This window comes from Pleurodeles waltl, chromosome 3_1, assembly GCF_031143425.1.
Source record: "Pleurodeles waltl isolate 20211129_DDA chromosome 3_1, aPleWal1.hap1.20221129, whole genome shotgun sequence".
NCBI classification, from domain to species: Eukaryota; Metazoa; Chordata; class Amphibia; order Caudata; family Salamandridae; genus Pleurodeles; species Pleurodeles waltl.
Genome location: NC_090440.1, coordinates 230085635 through 230106696, shown reverse-complemented (window position 1 = coordinate 230106696; position 21062 = coordinate 230085635). Strand labels below are relative to the sequence as shown.

The 21062-nt window shown below is 43.5% G+C and overlaps 1 protein-coding gene across 12 annotated transcripts in view; it reads right to left on the bottom strand.

The window, feature by feature from the left end:
* Nucleotides 1-21062, bottom strand: part of CELF6 (CUGBP Elav-like family member 6) — a 435439-nt gene that overhangs the window by 140644 nt on the left and 273733 nt on the right. For all 12 annotated transcript variants that reach the window (XM_069222257.1, XM_069222258.1, XM_069222260.1 and 9 more), the window contains one exon: nucleotides 182-230. In XM_069222257.1, the coding sequence (XP_069078358.1) occupies nucleotides 182-230 (49 nt within the window). The remainder of the gene's footprint in view (nucleotides 1-181; nucleotides 231-21062) is intronic.

Here is a 21062-nt window from a genome sequence, read left to right as displayed (position 1 = left end):
GCTGGGTTTCACAGTGGAGCAAGAAAAGTTTGGGGCACTCCACTGGGGCACGTGGATGTGTATAATTTCATGATACTCGTGATCATGGTAGACTGAAGAGTGAGCCAATGACATCCTAACCATACATAAAAGACGGTGTATAGAGAGCTAGATCAAATTAGAGAAAAAAGCCTAGACTTACCTCCTCTGCCCTCACTGTCTGCTGGCTTGACCTGGATGGGGCGATTCATCTGCAGAGAAAGACAGAGAGATGTAAGTAAAAGGCTAAAAAGAACATCTGAATCTGACACCTAACTCAGTAGAGCGGATTACATTTTTGTTGAATTGTCAACTTCTCTGTTGATCCCAGTAAATGATACCACATTTCTCAGACTATCACCAGCCTAAATCCGGGGATGGAACCTGAGATCTCGATGTGGAGGGTAAAATGATGGTAGGAATAGCATCCGGCTTTCTCTGGCGTAAAATGTTTTGCCTGTTGCAGCAATGTTCTCATGCCATGGCTAATAACCCAGAGGCCTTTTTTGCACAAGCATCCCTCCAGCGAAGGAGCTATATTGACTATTAGGGAGTAGAGCACATCATGCCGGATCCCCGCCTTCTTTAACCCTTCCTCTACTGAATTGGCATTTATAGAGATTATAAATGCAACAGATGATACCGTTTTTACTTTTGGTTTGTTTTTCATTTTTCTACCATGTTTGTTCCCCCTTCCTCAACCCTCCGTCTGGATATTTAGGATGACATTTGCATGCACGGGTGATCACCACTGTTGCACAGGAGTCCGTTACCACTCCTAGGGCATACCACTTGGCGCGCCCTCTTGTTTGAATTAGGCAAAGAACAAATGTGTATCTAATGTGAAAGATTGAGTACATCCGCCACATATACGTAAACATGTACACCTTTGTGAATAATGAAAATTATGCCTTTTCCCAACCATACGACTAATTTACACCTAGATAAATAAATCATTTATGAATCGGGCTCTCCTATCTTAATCTGGAAATTTAAGGAACATGACACCCCCCACAAGCAAACTGTGAACAGTGTAAGATGTAATTGTTTTTTTTGTTTATTGCAGCTAACGTTTGTAAAAGCCTCACATATAAACTATAACATTAAACAATTAGACTACAAGCATCTGAAAGGAAACATTACAAGTCACAGATATTCCAATGCATTTGCCATTTCTCAGAACAATTCATCTGTAACAGAAGCAATCCTGTTAAAAATCACTTTCATTTAAAATCTTTGAGCTTCTGAAATAATAGACAGTAAGCATATGTAACCAGCAAACATTGCTATTAGTAACTGTCTGACCGGATTCTACGCATGAGAAGAACCACATTATTACACTTTATAGGTAACGCTCGGGCTTCTACTGCACATATGTCTTTAATTCCGCCAAAGGGATCAGTTAATGTTCTTGCATTGTTAGCCTCTGATGTGCAACGCTGAGCATCTTGCCCTCACCCCCCTGCACTTGCATAACCCGATCAGGGTCCCAAAGCTGAGCCAGAAACCTCAGGAAGAGCCCAATTCAGACGTAACCCCGGCCAGATCTTTTAGCATCTTGCCTTGGCCCCCTTACTTGCATAAACCGAAGCAGGGGTCGCAAAGCTGAAGCTCAAACCTCACAAAGAGCCAAATGCAGACACAGATCTGGCCACTCCCATGATATTGCCTTGGACCCCTCACTTGCACAACCCCATCGGGGCCCCAAGCTGAGACAAAAACCTCACAAAGAGCCAAATGCAGACGCAAATATTGCCACTCCTAGCATCCTGCCTTGGACCCCTCACTTGCATGACCCCAACGGGGCCCCAAACCGAGGTAGCAACCTCACAAAGAGCCAAATGCAGACACAAATCCGGCCACTCCTAGCATCTTGCCTTGGCCTCCTCACTTGCACAACCCCAACCGGCTCCCAAACCTGAGATAGAAACCTTCCACAGAATCAAATGTAGAATATCTAGATCAGTGGTCTTCAAACTTTTTAATGCCGCGCCCCCCAATTGAAAAATAAAAATCATTGGGCCCCCCCCCTCACAATTTTTCACAATTATTTTAGAAAGATGGCAATGTTTAAATAGGTTAAAACCTATTTAAACATTGCAGTTAAGTATTGTTACCTTTTTAAAACTGCAATAACATGCTTTTGCTTAAAACAAAGGCATGTTATCTGTATAATATTTCTTTTGGCCAGAGTTTGGCGCCCCCCCTGGGATCACTTGAGGCCCCCCAAGGGGGGCCCGCCCCCCAGTTTGAAGACCTCTGATCTAGATCCTAGCAACTTTCTTTTGCCTACTCACTTAGACTTGCTGGGGGAGAATAGAAGTTAATTATCCCTCAGCAAGGCTTTTAGTAGTACGAAAGGACGGCTGAGTGAGGATTCTAAGGTACAGAGAAGGTGATAGGTTAAAGGAGTTAGGTTATCTCCTGGAATGCAAAAGAGAGGAGGAGAAACTTGACCTGATTAAGGTGCAACATGGACGTGCTTATTAGTAAAAGAAAAATATGGCGCAGACCTGTTTTTCTTGGAGGCTGAGGCTATACCACTTTTGTTAAGGTCCACAGCAGAATGACAAAGGAGGAGAGCATGCAAATAGACCCCCCTCTCTCCCCTGAGAGGGTCTCAGTGAGATACAACTCTACTATCTTGAAAAAACAGGAATAAAACCACTTATGAGAGTTTTCACAGTAAGTTGTGAAAACTGCGGTAAAGATATTAGGAGTCATGGGAGGAGGCTGACTTGCGGTAAACCACCCAACACCGATAACAACAGCAATATAACTAGAAACACCCATGATCCAACATCTGAGGAAAGAACACACAGAGGATACGATCAGATGTCAGGACCCTATCGGACGTGGCGCAGAACACTTCTTAAATCAGAGCAGCAGGAGAATGGAGCTGAAGGTTGACTGTTGTGGGAGCACGCTTAACGACCACTAACTGGAAGCAATGGGCTTGAGGCTTGCATGGCTAAACCAATGCTTGCCCAGAGAAATAAGCTATTTTACTGCAGTACAGAAACATTCTCCAACACTGAAATCTGGTCCTTATAGAGTGGTACAGGATTTCTGAAGTGTTTCCTAACACTCTGGCCGCCCAACACCCAATGCTCGATCACGCTCATAGTGTGGCCCAGGCTACAAAAATAAACAATGCAATACACTTTAATCTATCAGAAATTAACATATATTGGGACCCTTTCATTTCTGAAATAAACAGTATATTGAATATTGAGATTTTCTACTTATTATTTACATATCCAAGATATACCTTTGCCTTTGATGCAGGGCTGCATCTTGCCCTGTGCACCAGGGACTAACATGGAATGTAATAGCCTTGTTAGGCCTCCATTTACTTTTAGGTACGCAAGACCTCGTTTCATTGGAAGATGTATTTTGGAAGGTAATACCAAACCAGGTATATACTGGTATTGTTGGTTGTGGTATAACCTCCACATTCGCAGTTCCTCCCTTCAGAATGAGGGATAACCCTGTTATACTTCCTGTTTTCCCCTACCCTGGACTGTGGTACTCAGAATGTTTGACAATTTCCCTCTACAGTTTTCTCCAGGTTTCACCTGGCCAAATTGCTGCACTACTTTCAATCTCAATTTGAATTTAAACTTGTATTTCTATCCAAATCAGGACTACCGGCCCATTCAACATCAGTGCCTGAATATTTTTTTCTTAGGTATGTAATAAATTCTAAGATGTTTATAGGATAGGGCATTATGAGTGATCATATGTGTTTAACTGTAATAAATGCAAATCTGTCCTGATAATAGCAGCATTTCTGCAGAATTTAATGAAGGAGTGCTGCTTACATGAGATGCGAAACAGCTCTGTTTTACTTGAGGGATATTATAAGCTTTCCCACATGTATTAACGAAACATTCAATAAGGAGCTTGGTTACATCAATATGTATACGCCTGATTACACATTTTCTTTCAAAGCTTTTGAATACTTTGTACAGTCCCTTATAATCATAAGCACAGTCATGAAAGATGACTATTAGCCAGTATCTGTTTATGTTGTTACCTCCAATATGAAGTGCTTTTGCTTCTCAATTGGAGTGGTATTTATATAAAGAATATGTAGGGCACAATATTTTGTCACATTATAATTAGGCAAGGATATTCTGGTACTGTGCCATCAATACATTGTTATTGTTTTGGTCAGCTGCTTGGCTTCCACCTGGCTCAGAGATGGGAGAAGGCAGTTGTCTACTTATCCAATTATTCACAGGTCGGTTGTCTGCCTGTTACTGGTTTGCAGGGTAGAATAGTAATACTGAACAGTAGAAAGAATATAAGATGCTGAAACCCTGACCTCAAGATTCAGTACCTGCGCCCCGGCGCTCCATTCTTTAGTCATAGCCACAATCAAGGCAGTTTCGTTCCTCATACTAAAATTCTGAATGTGGTAAGAGATTTTGTTTCACACTCTATTGTAAAATATTGGCTTTTTTGGTTCTACCATTCCTGATTGGGAAGGCAATTTCTGGCCTAATGCGGTTCCTTCTCTGCCCACCCCGGCCGTTCAAATTGATAATAAGCTTTCTCATGTCCATCGAGTGGACAATGTGGTGGGAACGTGTTTTGGCTTGCCCTGCTTACTAACAAAAAATAATTTCTACTTCCTTTAGATTGCCAGAAGATGGTTACCCATGCCCTTAATACCTCTCGTTAGGATTTTGCCAATGTTTTGTACTGGGGTCTCCCTGTTTACCAACTTAAAAGACTCCATTTAGTGAAGAATGCAGCAGCTCGTCTGCTGCTAGGACTCCGTAAATATGATCAAATTTGTCTGCACCTGAAGGAGTTGCACTGGCTCTTGATTCGGGAGCGTGTTTGGTTTAAGGGTCTAGACTTTGCGCATAGAGCTTTCTATCAATCTGGTCCGAGCTATCTGACTAACAGAAGAGTACATTATCAAAGTGTTCCACTCTTCTGACGCTTTGTTGGTGGTTGCATCAAAAACTAAAAGGAAGAGATGGGGTAGATGTGCTTTTTCAGTGTTGGCCGCTTTAAGCTGGTATTCTCGTCTGCAAGACCTGAGGGGCCACCAAAGATGAAGGGTCCTTTAAACGCAGGCTAAAAACGTGCCTGTTCTTGCGCACCTTCTGAATTAATCTCCTTTCTGATCACTGGTTACCTATTGCCTAGTGCTGGGACACTCTTGGAGGAGCCGTGCGCTTAACAAAAACCAAATATTAATAATAATAATAATAAACATGCTTTAACACAAACCATTTGAGTGCTGATTGCTGCACGAGAATATGCCTGTGTTCATTATCACAGGATGTGCCACTTCTAGTGGGTGGAGACTCAAAACCTGATGTTTGGAAAGCTTTTACCATATACGCTGGGTGGCCGAGTGTAAGCCCTCACAGTAGCAAATTTTAAATATCACACAGGATAATGTGCTGAGCAGAACCCTTATTAAACAAACATTTAAGATGTATTTTTCCAAGTACAAAATACAATATACCTCAAGATAAAGAGGTCTCTGAAACAACCATTCAGCAGGTGTGTCCCTGGCAGTCTTAGTATAACTGGAGAAAAGTTTACTTTGGTGATTGGTATTATAAAAGTGGAGCAAGCTGTAACTGTAGATGTATAGATGAAGAACAGATTTATCTGAGAATACAGAGATTATGGGGGAGAAAAGAAAGTATACACCCTTTCAATCTTATGCTCCCTGTGCCACGACTTAAGTAGTAGAATTGTTTCTGATGGATACATCTATCTGTGGATTCCTCACCTTTTGGATATCCTAATGCGACAGTTTTCCACTGAAACTTTTCTTTACAGCTCTCCCACATTGATGATGAGGTCATAATGTCAGTGGCTCCGCATGACGTAATTGGAGCCATAAGAAGGCCCTGTCAGCATTCTGATATCAGTTCCCTTTTTTCTGTGCCTTTGATGCGTAACAGTTTTTTCCTATGCTATCAATATTATAGGACTCATAACATTTTTTTCAAGGAAATGGTAACGTTGTTGCAGTAAAAATGTCTCCTTCAAGGAAATCTGGGTTCAAGCCCTGCAGGGAATGTGACGGTCAGATGTCCATCACCAATCCTCATGAAGAATGTCATTGGTGTCTGAGCTCGGACCACAACGTCGATGCATGTTCATTATGCCAATGGATGAACCCCAAGTCCTTCAAGGAGAGAGAGAAAGACAGAGAGAGAGAGAAAGAGAGAGAGAGAGAGAGGCAAAGCTCTTCATGGCCAAGGTGGGAAAACGGAATGTCAGAAGTTTCGTCCTCATTCGGAGTCGCCGGCTCCCCACTCCTCTAAGTCATTGAAGAGGAAACACAAGAAAAAGTGGCATCATGGTTCTTGGTGCTGGTCTTTCAGAGAGGATTCTCTGAGGTTGGTGTCTCTGCGTACAAAGTCACCTGAAGCTAGTGATGAGGTGGCTTTGGCCCCATCTTCTGTAGCCCTTCCAATGTCGTCATCGAGTCAAAGGCAGCTTCATGACTTCGCCTGGACGTCCTGATCCGGAGGAAGTTCAAGTTCCAACTCATGCTCCACCTCCACCCCCTTGACAGGAGCAGGAGTATCTTAAATGCTATGTACAGCATTTTTTCCAGGGCAATGACTCCATCTAGTGCGCCTGCAAGCCCCATAGGTCACCTTTCCCATGCCTCGGGTATTTTCCCAGCGCACTACCAGCAGGTGCCGTTCATGTCAATGGCACTAGTTTCTTGTGCCAGTTGAAATTCAGCTGGAGTCAGCGGTGGCAGTTGCACCATCTTCGACTGCATCATGTGATTCTACTCCATTACCTCTGGCCCCTTCTACACAGGTTCCGAAGTCTCCTATGCAATTACTGACATTTCCGATGCCAGTACTGGCATCTCCGACACCGTTGTTGAAGTCAAAACAAAGGTGTTGAAGGGAGACTTGGAGACTTCTGGAAGAAGAGCAGTATTTGTTTGGAGAAATAGACCCTGATCCGGGGGAGGGGGACATTGTTTCATTGGATCCAGAGTTAGAAGGACTGGAGGTAGCAAGTGGATTAGATACTTCCCAAGAGTAGGAGCTGTTGTCACAAAAAGGCAGTCCTACTCCTGAGGTGATTAGGAAGGCAGCTGATATGTTGGAATTGCCTCTTTCTTCAACTGAACTAAAGTCAGATTTGCTGACTAAAGTGCTGCATTCTTCTTCCTCTTCATCAGAGCCTTTGTTACCTTTCAACGAGGCATTGATCGAGCCTATTTTGGCGATATGGTAGACGCCTGTCATCCTCTGCAGTATCTAGGCCCATTGTAAGGATATATAAGCCTGCTTGAGGGGATCCTTTGTTTTTCTCCACTCATTCTTCACCTGAGAGTTTGGTGGTACAGGCTTCCTGTTCTTCAGAGTTAAGTCCTGGATCTTTTCTGACAACTCCTGGGGACAGAGAATTGAAGAAAATGGAACAGTGTGCAAAGAAAGTGTTTTCCTTTGGTAGTATGGCTTTAAAGTCAACCAACGCAACCTGTTTGTTGGGATAATACATTCATGCTCTGATGGAGTCAGCCAAAACAGTTATCCAGAAGTTGCTTGAGGATGTTCAGGGGCACTTTACAGAGCTGCTGAGTGACCACCAGGCAGCTGCATGACAGGTCATTCAATTCGGCCTAGATACGGCTGATTCAGTGGCTAGAGTGATGGCGACTTCAGCCGCTACAAGAAGGAACGCATGACTGAGTGGGTCTGATTTCTCGCTGGACGTGCAGGCTGCCCGGGTGGATTTGCCTTTTGATGGGACAAGACTGTTTGGCGCCAAAGCTGGCTCTGCTTTGGAGAAATTCAAGGCTAGTAAGGCAACAGTAAGATTGTTCGGCCTTCACTCGCAGCCCAGAGATTACAGACAGTTTCAGAGGTTCTGCGGATTTGGCCAGAACTTCTCCTTTCGATGGAAGGCAGCAATTCCAGCAAAAGCAGCAATAACAGGTGTCCAATCCCCTCCACAGGAGTTATAAAGGGAGTGACAAAGGTAGAAAACGAGAAGCGGCCCATCAGCCGTCCTCTTCCTCCTCCTCCTCTTCTTACCCGGTCAACATCACAGGAAAGCAGCCCTAGTTTCGCTATCTTGGAGCATGTTTTGCCAATGGGAGGATGGGTGTCCCATTTTCTACCACAGTGGAGATCCATAACATCGGATCAGTGGGTTTTGAATATAGTAGAAAATGGGTATGCCGTACCCTTCCAAGAATTTCCCCCACCCTTTGCTCCCCAACAAGGTTTTTGTTCTGAAGAATATCTTTTACTCCTTCAACAGGAGGTGCAGTCCCTATTTCAAAATGGCGCAGTAGAGTTGGTTCTAGAGCAGGAATGGGGTCAGGGATGCTATTCCCGGACTTCCTGATTCCCAAAAAGGATGGTTGTTTGTTTCTAATCCTAGACCTCAGGTTTTTGAACTGGTTCCTCAAGCAGGAAAAGTTCAAAATGCACATGCTAGCACAGGTGCTTCTTACGCTGGAGAAGGAAAACTTGATGGTCTTGATCGATTTGCAGGATTCATATTTTCACATCCCCATTCTGCAATCACACAGGAAGAATCTCCGTTTCACAGTGGGGTCTCAACATTACCATTTTGTGGTCCTTCCATTTGGTCTTACTTCTGCACCTTCAGTCATCACGAAGGTGATGGCATTGGTTCCATCACATCATAGAAGGTGGATGATTGGCTGATCAAAGCTAAGTCTCCAGAGTTAGTGTTGCATCACTTGCAATTGACACCTCAATTGTTCAACTTGGGCTTTTCTATCAGTGAGTCCCACCTAGAGCCCTCTCACTGCAACCTTTTCATAGGGGCATACCCTCCTCCTCATAGAATTATGGACATTCAGTCTATGATTCCGATGTTTCAGAATGGAGCTGTAGTTCCCGTTCTGAAGGTCTTGTGTCTGGTAGGTCTGATAGCCTCCTGCATTCTGCTGGTCTCCCGTGCACTTTGGTACATGAGGGCCCTCCAGTGGTGACTCAGCAGGCAGTGGTTTCAACACAACAGAGATCTCAAGGAGTCGTCAGGATCTCCAGGGACACTCCAGCGGATCTTCGATGGTGGGGTGTGCCTGTCAGTCTGTCTCAAGGAAAGCTATTTTGCCATCCACCTCTGGTGGCAACAGTCATAGCGGATGCTTCCTCATAGGTGTGGAGCTCATCTGGGAGATCTGGAGATCAAGGATCTTTAGTCTCCAAAAGAAAGATTGTTTTATATCAGTCTATTGGAGTTGCGGGTGATAAGTCTGGCCTTCCAAACAGGGAGGAGTAGGGTCGTATCTTCTGTGCATAGACGCTCTACGACTCTGCTCCTGGGTTCAGGATCATCAGATTTGAATCATGGTAAATCACTTGACCAGAGTTCTGAATGTGTGTACTGACAGTGTCAGTCGCATTTTTCAGCTGACCACGAGTGGCGTCTCCATCCTGAAGTAGTTCTTCACATTTTTCGGTTAAAGGGGACCTCTCAGATAGACCTTTTTGCCACTCGAAAAAACACGCACTGCCTGTCATTCTCCAGTCTCCAGTATCAGACGCAGAGAGCATTGGGGGATGTGTTTCAATTAGACTGGGGATCCCAGCTGTTTTATGCCATACCCTTGATTCCTCGGGTTGTGAGGAAGGTTTGCCAAGACCAGTCCCAAATCATATTAATAGCCCAGGATTGGCTGCAAAGGGTCTGGTATACAGACCTTCTTCACATCTCACTGTGCCCTCCACTCTGTATTCCTCACAGGGCAGACAGGGGCGTAGCTTGGTCAGTAAGATTGTGGGGGGTGTGGGCTTCAGATTTTCAGACAATCAGGCTGGCATATCTTGTTAAAACACCTTTTGCCACAAGAAGGGTGCATGGGAGGGACCTAAGGGGCAGTGGAAAGCGAGAGGATTGTGGTTTGGTAGGGATCATCGGTTATGGAAAATACAATATTTTGTCAAATTACCAATATCTTTGATGACTTTAAAAACTGAGAGGAAGAGAGTGTGTGTGATTTTTTTGTCTGAATGTATGTAAAAAGTCCTGGTGAGATGCAGCAGACATCTCACCATACCCGACTGAAAGTATCTGAACCCAACTATTTATTACAAAATTCATTTATTGGGGGATGTAGCACCCCCAAACACATGCCTGAAGCTATGCCCCTGAAGGCAGGCCTCCTCTCGCAGTCACAGGGGCAGGTTCTACATTCCCCACCTCCAAGGCCTGCACATACATGCCTGGAGATTCAATGAGGCAACCTGAGTTCTTTCTCTCTTCCCCCCCGATGTGGTGGATGGTATTCTATCCGCTAGGAGTCACTCCACCAAATCTGTTTATTCTGGCAGATTGTCTAGGTTTGTAAAGGGCTGTGAAGAAAATTCTATTGACCCCTTAAAAGCCTATTTGTTTGACATTTTGGCCCAGATGTATCATTCTTTACAATAGCGATTACCAAATAGCGATTTTTTGCGAATTGCAATTAAGTAATCGCTCTTGGAATGTACGAAACTCTAGGAGTTTCTCATAACTATTCGCAAGGTCTTGCAAATGGACCTACTTCATTAATATTCAGGAGATATGTCGCAATTTGCAACCCAATGCGAATGGCTACAATCACAGGGATGGTGGTCTGCTGGGCTCAGCAGACCACCAAGTCTGTGATTGCTTTTCAATAAAGCAATCTTTTTTTTTAAATGCAGCCCGTTTTCCATAAAGGAAAACAAGATGTGTTTAAAAAAGAAGAATGAAAAGATTTCTTTTCATTTTTTTAAGAGTAGGCAGTGGTCCGTGGGACCACTGCCTGCTCCTAAAAAATGTTTTTGCATGCATTCACAAAGGGGAAGGGGTCCCCTGGGGACCTGCGCTTGTTTTGCAACCGCGTTCACAGTCACAAAACAATCATACATACCTCTGCGATTCGGTATTGGGAAGGGATGCCCTTGACACGCCCCTTCCTAATACCGAATTGGTATGTAGTCGCTAATCCAATCTGTGATTCGGTAACAAGTTACCAAATCGCAAATTGGACTTGTTACGTACCAAAATGCATTTTTGCAATCGCAAACGGCCGAATGCAAAAATGTTTGATACATTTGGCCCTTTATATTTTGCACTTTCTCTACCACAGCAAGGTTGTGCAGTTGCAACTGTGAAGGGGTATTAGTCTGCACTTTTGGATTTCCTTTGTTTACCAGATCAACCGTCTCTGTTTAAGTCACCTATAGTGTTAAGGTTTATTAAGGGACTAACTAACAAATATCCTCACACTCTATTTATTATGCCTCAGTAGGATCTTAATTTGGTACTAACTTACCCTATGGGTTCTCCGTTTGAGCCCTTACATAGTTGTCCTTTTAGACTACTTAATTTCAAAATTATTTTTCTGGTTGCTATACCATCTGCTAGACGTGTTAGTGAGTTATGTTATGTTATGTTATGTTACAGGCGTTAAGTGTGAAACCTCCCTCACAACTTTCTACACAGATAAGTTGGTATTGAGAACCAGGCCTGCTTTCCTGCCAAAGGTGGTTACTCCTTTCCACTTGGGCCAGCCTGTCACTCTTCCTACTTTCTGTCCTTTTCCACATCCATCTAAGGAGGAGAAAATACTTCATTGGTTGGACCCTAAAAGGGCTTTTATGTAGACAGGACACGTGATCTCTGGCTGGACAATCAGCTGTTTGTTGGCTACATGGGCAAGATGAAAGGAAAAGCTGTGCATAAATAGAAGTTGTCCAGATGGATCATCTTGTGTATAAAAATCTGCTAGGCCATGGCCATAAGATGGTATTAGAGCTCATTCCACTAGAGCTAAGTCTTCTACTTCTGCTTTAGCTAGAGTTGCAGTTCTGCAGTTGACATCTGTAAAGTGGCAACATGGGCCTCCCTCTGCACTTTTGCAAAGCACTATTGCTTAGACTCCGAAGCAAGGAGGGATGGTCACTTTGCTCATTCTGTTTTGCAACATTTTTCAGTGTATGTAGACAGACACCCAACTCCGAGTGCTGGACTGGTTGGGGATTCTATTCAAAAGTTGAGGAATCCACATGTGGATGTATCCATCAGAAGAATAAGTTACTTACCTTCGGTAACGCTCTTTCTGGTGGATACAGTATCTTCCTGTGGATTCCTCAGTGACCCACCACCTCCCTGTTGCCTGTCTGCATAAACCAAAAAGAAGCATGTCTGTAAATTTTGTATGTATATATTTTACTTTTTATATGTGCATATATAAATAATTGATTGAAAGTTTACAACAAGCTATTGCCTTTGTGATGTTGGTTTCACCCGTTTTCCTTGAAGGCACAAAAAAATGGGTGGAAACTGATGTCAGTAGGCCTACAAGGGCTGCGTGCGGAGCCATGGACATTATGATGTTCTCATCGAAGTGGGAGAGCTGTAAAGGAAAGTTTCAGTGGAATGTGGGTGCATTGGGATACTCAAAAGGTGAGGAATCCAAAGGTAGATACTGTATCCGCCAGAAAAAGGGTTACCGCAGGTAAGTAACTTGTTTGTTCTGTATCTTGTACAGGCATGCCTTGGGGTAACAGGTAGGGTAGCAGTTATATGTTACCAACCTAGTGTGGAATATGTAGTTAACTCCCACAATACAGGGGAGATCAACAGCAATTAATCTGATCATCTTGGTGGAATTGTATTGTCTTTACAGGGACAATGCATTGCATATAATGTAGATACCTAAAATAACCAACCAACTTTCTAGACAACCTCCAACCAGTCTCCAATTTCCACTGGCTAAGCAGAGCCATTGAAAAAACAGTAGAAACTCAAATGAACTTGATGTTAGATGACTGGTTCCTTCTCTGTCACCAATAGGGTTTCTGAGTAGATTTAATCAATCTTACATCTTCTAAATGCAGTTCGTCAAATTCAAAACAGAGATGATACGTGTAGGTTTTTTCATTTTTCTGCTAGCCGCCTTTGATAGGGTTTTTTTTTTAATGTATTTTATTATTATACAATAATAACAATATAATTAATGTACCACAACTGAGAGGCCAGTATTAACAGCACACGAAATGAGTAAAGCATATTTATCAACAACAACATGTAACCTTCTCACAGTGTCTTCCAGTCAGGGTTCAGGCTTCACTACTCATAATATAGTACTATGTACTTCTGTGCGTCCCAATGAGCACATTGAAAATCAAGAGGACTTGACAACAACAAGCAGGTACACCCCAGGAAACTAACAAGAAAGAAGGAATGGAAGAGAAAAGTGAGGAATAGGGAAAGGTGAGAGAAAAAAGGGATCAGGACAGTTCTGCCGCCAGCATTGCGTCAATATTCCTACAGACCTTATGGGATAGCATAGAGGGAAGGAGAACCTTCCAGCACAAGCTATAGGAAACGCCAAGCATCTAGTCACTGCCAGAAACTCGATTTACCAAAAAAGCTCACAGTGGGCCCCATATATCTTTTGGACGCGAGCCCTCCGGCATGAGCTCCCAGTATATCATTATCTGCTCTTAGCAGTACGAAGCAACCCGCAGCCAATCACGACTCCGAGGCACTTCACCACATCCCCAGCACATCGCAACCCTGGGCTTGGCCAGCAGCAACAGCAGCCCTATCAATCTTCTGTGAGCAGCGGGGACCCCTTCCACATAGCCTAAGAGGGCAAGCTTAGGAGTGCATGGCAGCTCAGTATCAGTCATCTCCTCAATAATTTGCAGCACCTCCATCCAATATTCACTCACCCCGGCACAGCTCCATGCGAGGTGTAGAAAGTGCGCATCGGGGGCCCCACATCTTTCACAACATGCGTCAGCACACAGCCCCATGCGTCTCAAGCCCCTGGGCGTATGATACAGCCGATGTAAAAACTTAAAATGAATAAGGCGTAATCGATAATTAGAGGACAACTCTCTCTTGATGCGCGCAGCATCTGCACCACACCTTATCCGAGATAGCCTCACCAATGTCCGCCGCCCAGCGCACTCTTACGCCCATCTCAGTCACAGGTGACTCGCTCTGCATACAGGCATAAAGCTTCGTAATAAGTCTACGTGGGGACCAATTCTGGTACAGGAGCTACAGCGCACGACACACCGGCGGCATCGCGGGGAAGCAGGGGTAACGCGAGCGGAGCATAGCACCAATTCTGAGCACAAATAGCCGGTTCATCGAAGTATCACGCCCATCACTTAACTCCACCTGAGCCGAGATGACCAGTCCATCAGAAAAACAGGAGCCCAAGGTGGCCAGGCCGGACTCACAGAGAAACTCATGCACACGAGCATCTCCCGACAGCTGCACGTCCGCAACATCCAAAACTGACATCGCAGGTGCAAACGGCTCAGACACTTTAACACGCCTCAACAGCGCAGACCAGGCCCTCGCCGTGCAAGCCACAGTATTGATCTCACGCAACCTGGGCCCAACTGGGCTCCCCTGCACATGCGACAGCCTATCAGGCCATATAGCGTCTGCTTCAGGTGGCAGATGCGGCAAATACCATATGGGGTACAGCCAAAAATGTGCGAAATGTGCCTGCGCACAGTAGTAATAAAGCTCTAAATCTGGTGCCACCAAACCACCCATCTCAAACGGAAGTGCCAATCTCTCCCACGAAATTCTATGCTGTCTGCCGGCCCAAACTAACTTCACCAGAGCAGATCTGAGCCTTTTAAAGAAACTCACAGTGAGAACAAGTGGTAGGTTTATAAACAGATATAGAAACTTTGGCAGAATTACCATCTTCGCTATGGCGATACAACCGGTCAGCAACATTGGCAGCGAGTGCCACATCTCCACCTTTTCTTCCAACCATGTAAGAGCTCTACCGTAATTCGTTGACCAGAGCGTAGTGACATCCCAGCTCAACCAGACACCTAAATACCGCACCGGGCCATCAGCCTAGCCAATTGGATATCCAGAGGGAAACTGTGTCGTAGCCACAGAGGGAGGAATCCCCACCGATTTAGACCAGTTGATGGTAATCCCAGAGAGCCGTCCAAAGCACACTATTTAATCTAGCAGAACATCAAGATGTTGCTGTGGGTCTCGGACATACAGAGCAATATCATCCGCATACATAGAAATTAATATTGGCCGCTGCCTGAATGCCAATCCTCTATGATTATAATGTTGCCGCAGTCGGCAGCCAACGGCTCCATCGCAATTGCAGCCACAACAAACTGATATCCTCGAAATAATCAGTGGACGCAACCGCGACCAATCCAGGAGGCTCCGCATACAGATCGGCATAGAATTCAGTGAGAACGCGTTTAATCTCGTCAGTGACAGTGTAACAATCGCCGGCTGAATCCGACAATTCTACAATGTAATTACTTGCCCACGGCTTACGGAGCATGCGCGCTAGCGTACGACCAGCTCTCTCCCCTTCACCATATCTTCTCGCCACAGTATGCTTCCCCAAGAAACAAACCTCTTGCAACGCAGCCTCTCCGTACTGTGTCATCGTACTTCTCAAGGTGGACAGAGTATCTCCCGACCAATCCGCCACTAAGCGTTTTTCCAGATCGACAAGCTGGGCCTCCAGCTCAGCCAGCTCCTTCTTCAGCACTCCATGCTGCTTAGCGATGCAGATGCCACGAATCACAACTTTAAAGGCATCCCACACTGTCCCAGCAGAAGCCACCGACCCTCGATTCTCAGCAAAGTAATGCAGGATAGCTTCACGGATATCATTTCGGAATACCTAATCTCTAAGAGCACCATGAGGGAGTCACCACATTGAAACATTGCATCGTCAGCCAATGTTAAAAAATTGAAAAATGGTTTCATGAAAATTTACCAAACAGTAGCAAAGTTATTGGCAAGCAAAAATCTGAGGAATTACTATCTCTGAGATCCTAACTATAATTATAGTGACTACTACTATAAGAAAAGGGAGGGTCCTAAAATGGCCCATGCATTTTCTCATAGGGATTTAAGACATAACTACAGCCTGAACCTCTGGACGGAATTACACTAAATGTGACAAAAAGCTACATCTTGGTCCAGAAAGATCTCTTTTTGTAATTTGGTGTAAATATGTGCAGTAGTTTTGGAGTTATTATAGAAAAAAAGATGTATGTATATCTCGAGAAGCGGATCTGCAGATCCACATGCCAAGAGCAATGCTGTGATTGGTTGGGCATAATCTGAAAGGAAACTTGCAGCCCCTATTTTGTGAATGAAGACATGGTTCTGGGGGAGGGGATGAATAAAGGTTAAATAGGATATAAGGGATAAGGATAGAGGTATCCTGACCCCAGGGGACTGATAAAGGGATCTCTGAGGGAGCCCTCCTGGGAAAAAAATTGCCCAAAAACATTTTTTAGGACATGCAAGGATTCACAGATCCTCTGCAGCACTCAGCGTGGTCCCCCATGTGAATCTGTGATGGATCTGTGGCTCCAGACCCCAATTAAAAAAATACACCCACTCACACTCATTCACACACTCACACACCCACTCGACTCACAGACCCACAAAAACACTACCACATCCAGTCACAGACCCACACAGCTATTCACACACACACAAAACCATGGAAATTCAGGAATAGTTATATTCATCTAAAAACAATGTATAACTTGTGGTCTAAGATAACTATAAGTGACGCCCTGCTATGCACACTTATTTTATTTATTAGTTTCTTAACTATAACTGTCATATTTCTATGGTTTGGTGTGGGTAAAAAGTGAGCCTAACTATAACGTCCCAGTAAACTTTGTTTTTTTCAGTAAACATATAAATATATATATATAAATATATATATATATGTGTATGTGTGTGTGTATATATATGTATATATATCTATATATATGTATACATATAGATATATATATACACGTTGGTATATAGTCTCACTGAAAGAGTGGTGCAGAAGAGGGGTGTAGATTGTTTCCACATGAGACAGGTTGCTGACTGACACCCACCGAGTGGCCTGTCATCGTTTGTCCACTTGTGTACTTTGTTTTGCAAAGGTACGCACCTTATTGTCTTGGAGTCACTATTACAATTCAAAATACAGAAGAATAAATGAAGCATACACGGATTCTTTTTATAACTACATTCACCATTTTTATTATCATGCACTTATATTATGATGTACATTTGCTGTGTTATGTTGAAACTTTGTAAAATATTTAATACTTTTGTATGTATCAACTGGATTGTCTGCAAACATTGTATATTTTGGTCTTAAAATAAAATGGAAGCAATGTAAAAGAGAATACTGCCATAGTTCAACTCTACTTCCTCCTTCGTTTTGTGTAATTTTGGTGCCTGCTACAGAAAAATGCATTTAGGGCCAGATGTATCAAAGGATTTTACCCATTCTGTGTCTATGGGAAAAAGCTTTTGTACATATGGCCCTTAGATCTTTCTAACATTACGCGCTTTTGAATTGTTTCTTTGAGCAGTTGGATCATTTCTATGCCCAATAAGATTTTTAACCATGTCTTTTTTTCCCCTATGTTTCTTGGAATTTTTAGAACTGTCCCTTTGGGTTTTTCTTCTCTGTGTTCTTTTATTACCTTTTAACTTTGTTTTACCTTTTTCATTGTTCTCATCTTTTAATTTTTTACATTAGATGGTTTTGCTTGAATCAGTTCATATTTTATTATTATTGTGGCAAAAAAAATAAAGCAGAGGACAGAATGAACAATATGCTGTTTCTTTTAGTTCGGTGTCTTCTTTTCGTCCTTTGTTTATTTACTCTCTCCTTGCTTTCTTTGTTTTGTATTTATTGTTTTTTTTATTGCATTATTATTCATTTCTTAACCATGTTTCTTTCTCCGACATGTATATGTAGGAGCATAAAATAAATATGATTCAGAAATATCTAAATCCTTTTTTATGGAGTAATTTCCTTTCCAGGTGTCCAAATACTCCAGCATTTAGGATATTGTCATTAAGGATATATTTTTGAGTGTAATGCGAGCAATGATGGACCTGTGTATAATTTGCTAGGTTACTGTAGGTTGTGTGCAGCAATTCTGGTCATATTCATTGTTGGTGCCCACGCTTAGTCCGTCGGGCTCTCTGAGTATGTGACTTTACATATTCATGTTTGCTTACTCTGGTTAGAGGTGAATGTTGAGCTGGGATGTTGATAGCTCACACAGGTGTCTAGGCCACGGGCGACTCATATCTAGGCCATGTGAAACCTTTGGTAGCGAGGCTTTACATTCTGGGTTCTGTGGGTTTCCCTTTGCACTGTATGTAAGCTGGAGGCATCACATACCACTGGGGTCACTGCGTCTGTGAGTGTTCTTCAAGGCTGTTTGGTCAGGTTGCTTGCAGAGTGCTGCGAGTCGTCGTTCACAAACAAGGGATGTGTTACACACCCCATGATTTGCGAATAACTATGCACTTTCCGACCCGACTTACAACTAAAATGTTACAGCGCAAATTGTATATTCACAGAGGGTCGGCAAGCGACGTGCCTAATTAATATTAATAAGGCAGGCCAAATTTTGCAGCCCCCCTGCGACTGGCCGTGACTTATATAACGAGCAACAGCTTTCTGCCCCTGCATTTGCTTTCACAAATGAGAAACATTTCTTGAAAAAGCAGTTTATTTCTGTTAAAGGCACAGGTTATGCTTTTGTTTGTTTTTAAGTTTCACATTTGGGAAGATATCCGAGGGAGCAAGCAGTGGAGCTCTGACCCACCACCCCTTCCTCCTGATGCCAAAAACATGGATTGAAAAGAGAAAGCTGTCCATATGCGAATCAGTTACCACCTTAACTCGCCCACCCCACTGCAGCTGCAGTTAGAAACCACTAAAACATCCCTTTCCAAATCACAAACATGAGGCAGACGCCCTTCTCAACCCCCTCCTATTTTTGATTACGGAGAGGGTCGCAAAAGCCCTTTTATGCGTAGGAAAGAAAGAGGCTACATATAAAAGGGCGTTTGAACATTCTGTGACGCCCCTTTGCCATCGCAAACTGCTGTGGTTTGCTCTTAGACTGTCAATAGAAGGTGTGGCCCACCAGTGATGCTCCAAGAGGCCCTAGGCAACTGGGTGTAAAGCTATGACAGAGTGAGGACAGCTGTTGAAGGAGAAGGAAGCCTTAAAACTGAGTCTTTGTTGGTGGATTAAAACGCCTGAACTGCTCTCCTGTTCTGTGCTTTATTATAACACAAACCTTGTGATTTGCCGTGTTGCAGTGTTTGCGACCACAAAAGGGGTTTCGTACACCTGGCCTTTCTGCACTTGTCTCAGTTAAGTAAGGTCTGGGATAAGGAGGATAGTGAGGTGTTAATGGTGTGATCACTGAGCCATGATTCCATTAGTTCAACCCAATCCAGTAAGTGTCAGTCCATGTGGCACACCCTCCTGCTCACGCTTTCTATGGTGTTATTCAAAGTGGCTTTGGAATACAACCCGTGAGGAGTGTTGGGGGATGTGAAGCCGGAGCAATGGACGCATCATCTGACACCAATGGGTTAAGCTTAAAAACCTTTCTGAAGGTGGGTGGTGAGGTTGCCTGTCTGGGGGTGGGGGGGAATTACCTACATTCAGAACTGGGACGACCAGACTTAATTAGTTGAAAGGATTACTAGTAAATATCTACATTTTTCACATAAAACTTCAAATTCTGCATCCCACCCAGCTCCCAGAATCAAGCCATAGGTAGAAACTAATGCTATTCACATTTGACACAAAGGTGTGATTAGATTTAGGGGTGTACAGTTTGGGTCCTGGAGGGCCAGATCCATACCAGACTTGTTGTGCAAATAATTTCCATTTAGATAAATTCTATGTACATGTTCTTGTGTGGCTAGCCTGGAAATCTGGCAAGGACCTGGGTGCAACGTGTCTGGATTAGAATTTGGTTCTTGCTGTAGCAGTGTAACTTGCTTTGACACTCTGGGTAGCACAGTCACATCACAGTCACTCTTAACAACATCCTTTCTAGGGTTCACCCACAGTTAACTTTGAACAAATGTACCAAAATGTGCACATTGTATTAGTTTCTCCCAATCCTCATTTCCCAAACATGCAAAAAAACTTTCTTAATTGGGACCTCAAATCCTAAAGTTAAGATCTAAAGAGGAAAACGTTATATGCAAGTTTACAGGTTACTATTCACATCTGAAGCAAGGCTTCCAGTTTTATCATATTTCTGCAGAGACGGGTACTGGTTGCATCATTAAACAAACATTTTGCTAATTTATTATGTGGATATTCCCATCTTGAACATAAAACCACTAAAGAAATCACAAAATGTTCCTTTGAGATGTATTTTCAAACTATTCTTCTTGGTTCACCTAACACTGTTCCACATTCATGCTTAGGTAAACACAGTTTTCATAGGCAATATGCTGCCAAGAGACAAGTCAATTCCACTTAATGGTGGCTGCAGCGACTTAAGAGACCTTATCACACGCGGTCTTCAGCAGTCTGCTACACACGGGCAACCACCCATCCCTTATGAGATGATACACTGACGCTGCGATTGCATCCCTGATGTTCTTGCATGCGCCAGTGGAGATCTGTCTACTTTATGACTTGACATAAAATTCAGGGATGGTGCTGCAGTACCACAGCGGTTCACCTCAGCAGTATCAAACACTCGCCACCAGAGGTCGAAATTATTACATATTTTCGGGGAACCTTAAAACTAGCCATTTGGATTACCGTTATGTCAATCTATTTATTGTGAATACCCTAAAAACCTGGAATGTGGTAAGCCCTCATGAGGCAATGCATGACATGGCAGATTTACTGAGAGGAGAACACGTCCCACAACTGATGGGGGAAGTTCTTCCCCTCTATAAGTGGTCAAAAATGTCCTCCATTTCAGCAAATTTCGAAAACGGACAATTAATTTGATGTCACTGGCGTGTGACTGACTCTTGCACTCCTGCTTGCCATGTTGTAGGAGTTTATGTGAATTCGGAGTTTACAGTGCTTCTGCTCAAGTAGCGCCTACATTGTTTCTGAGGGGAGTTTCTGCTGATGTTGCCCTGCCAAACCTGCTCTGTGAATGTGAGGAACGTTTGCTGTACAGTTGCCTCCCTGTGTGTGAGGGAACCTTACACTGCTCCTGCTGCTTCTACTGTAGGAAATACATTTA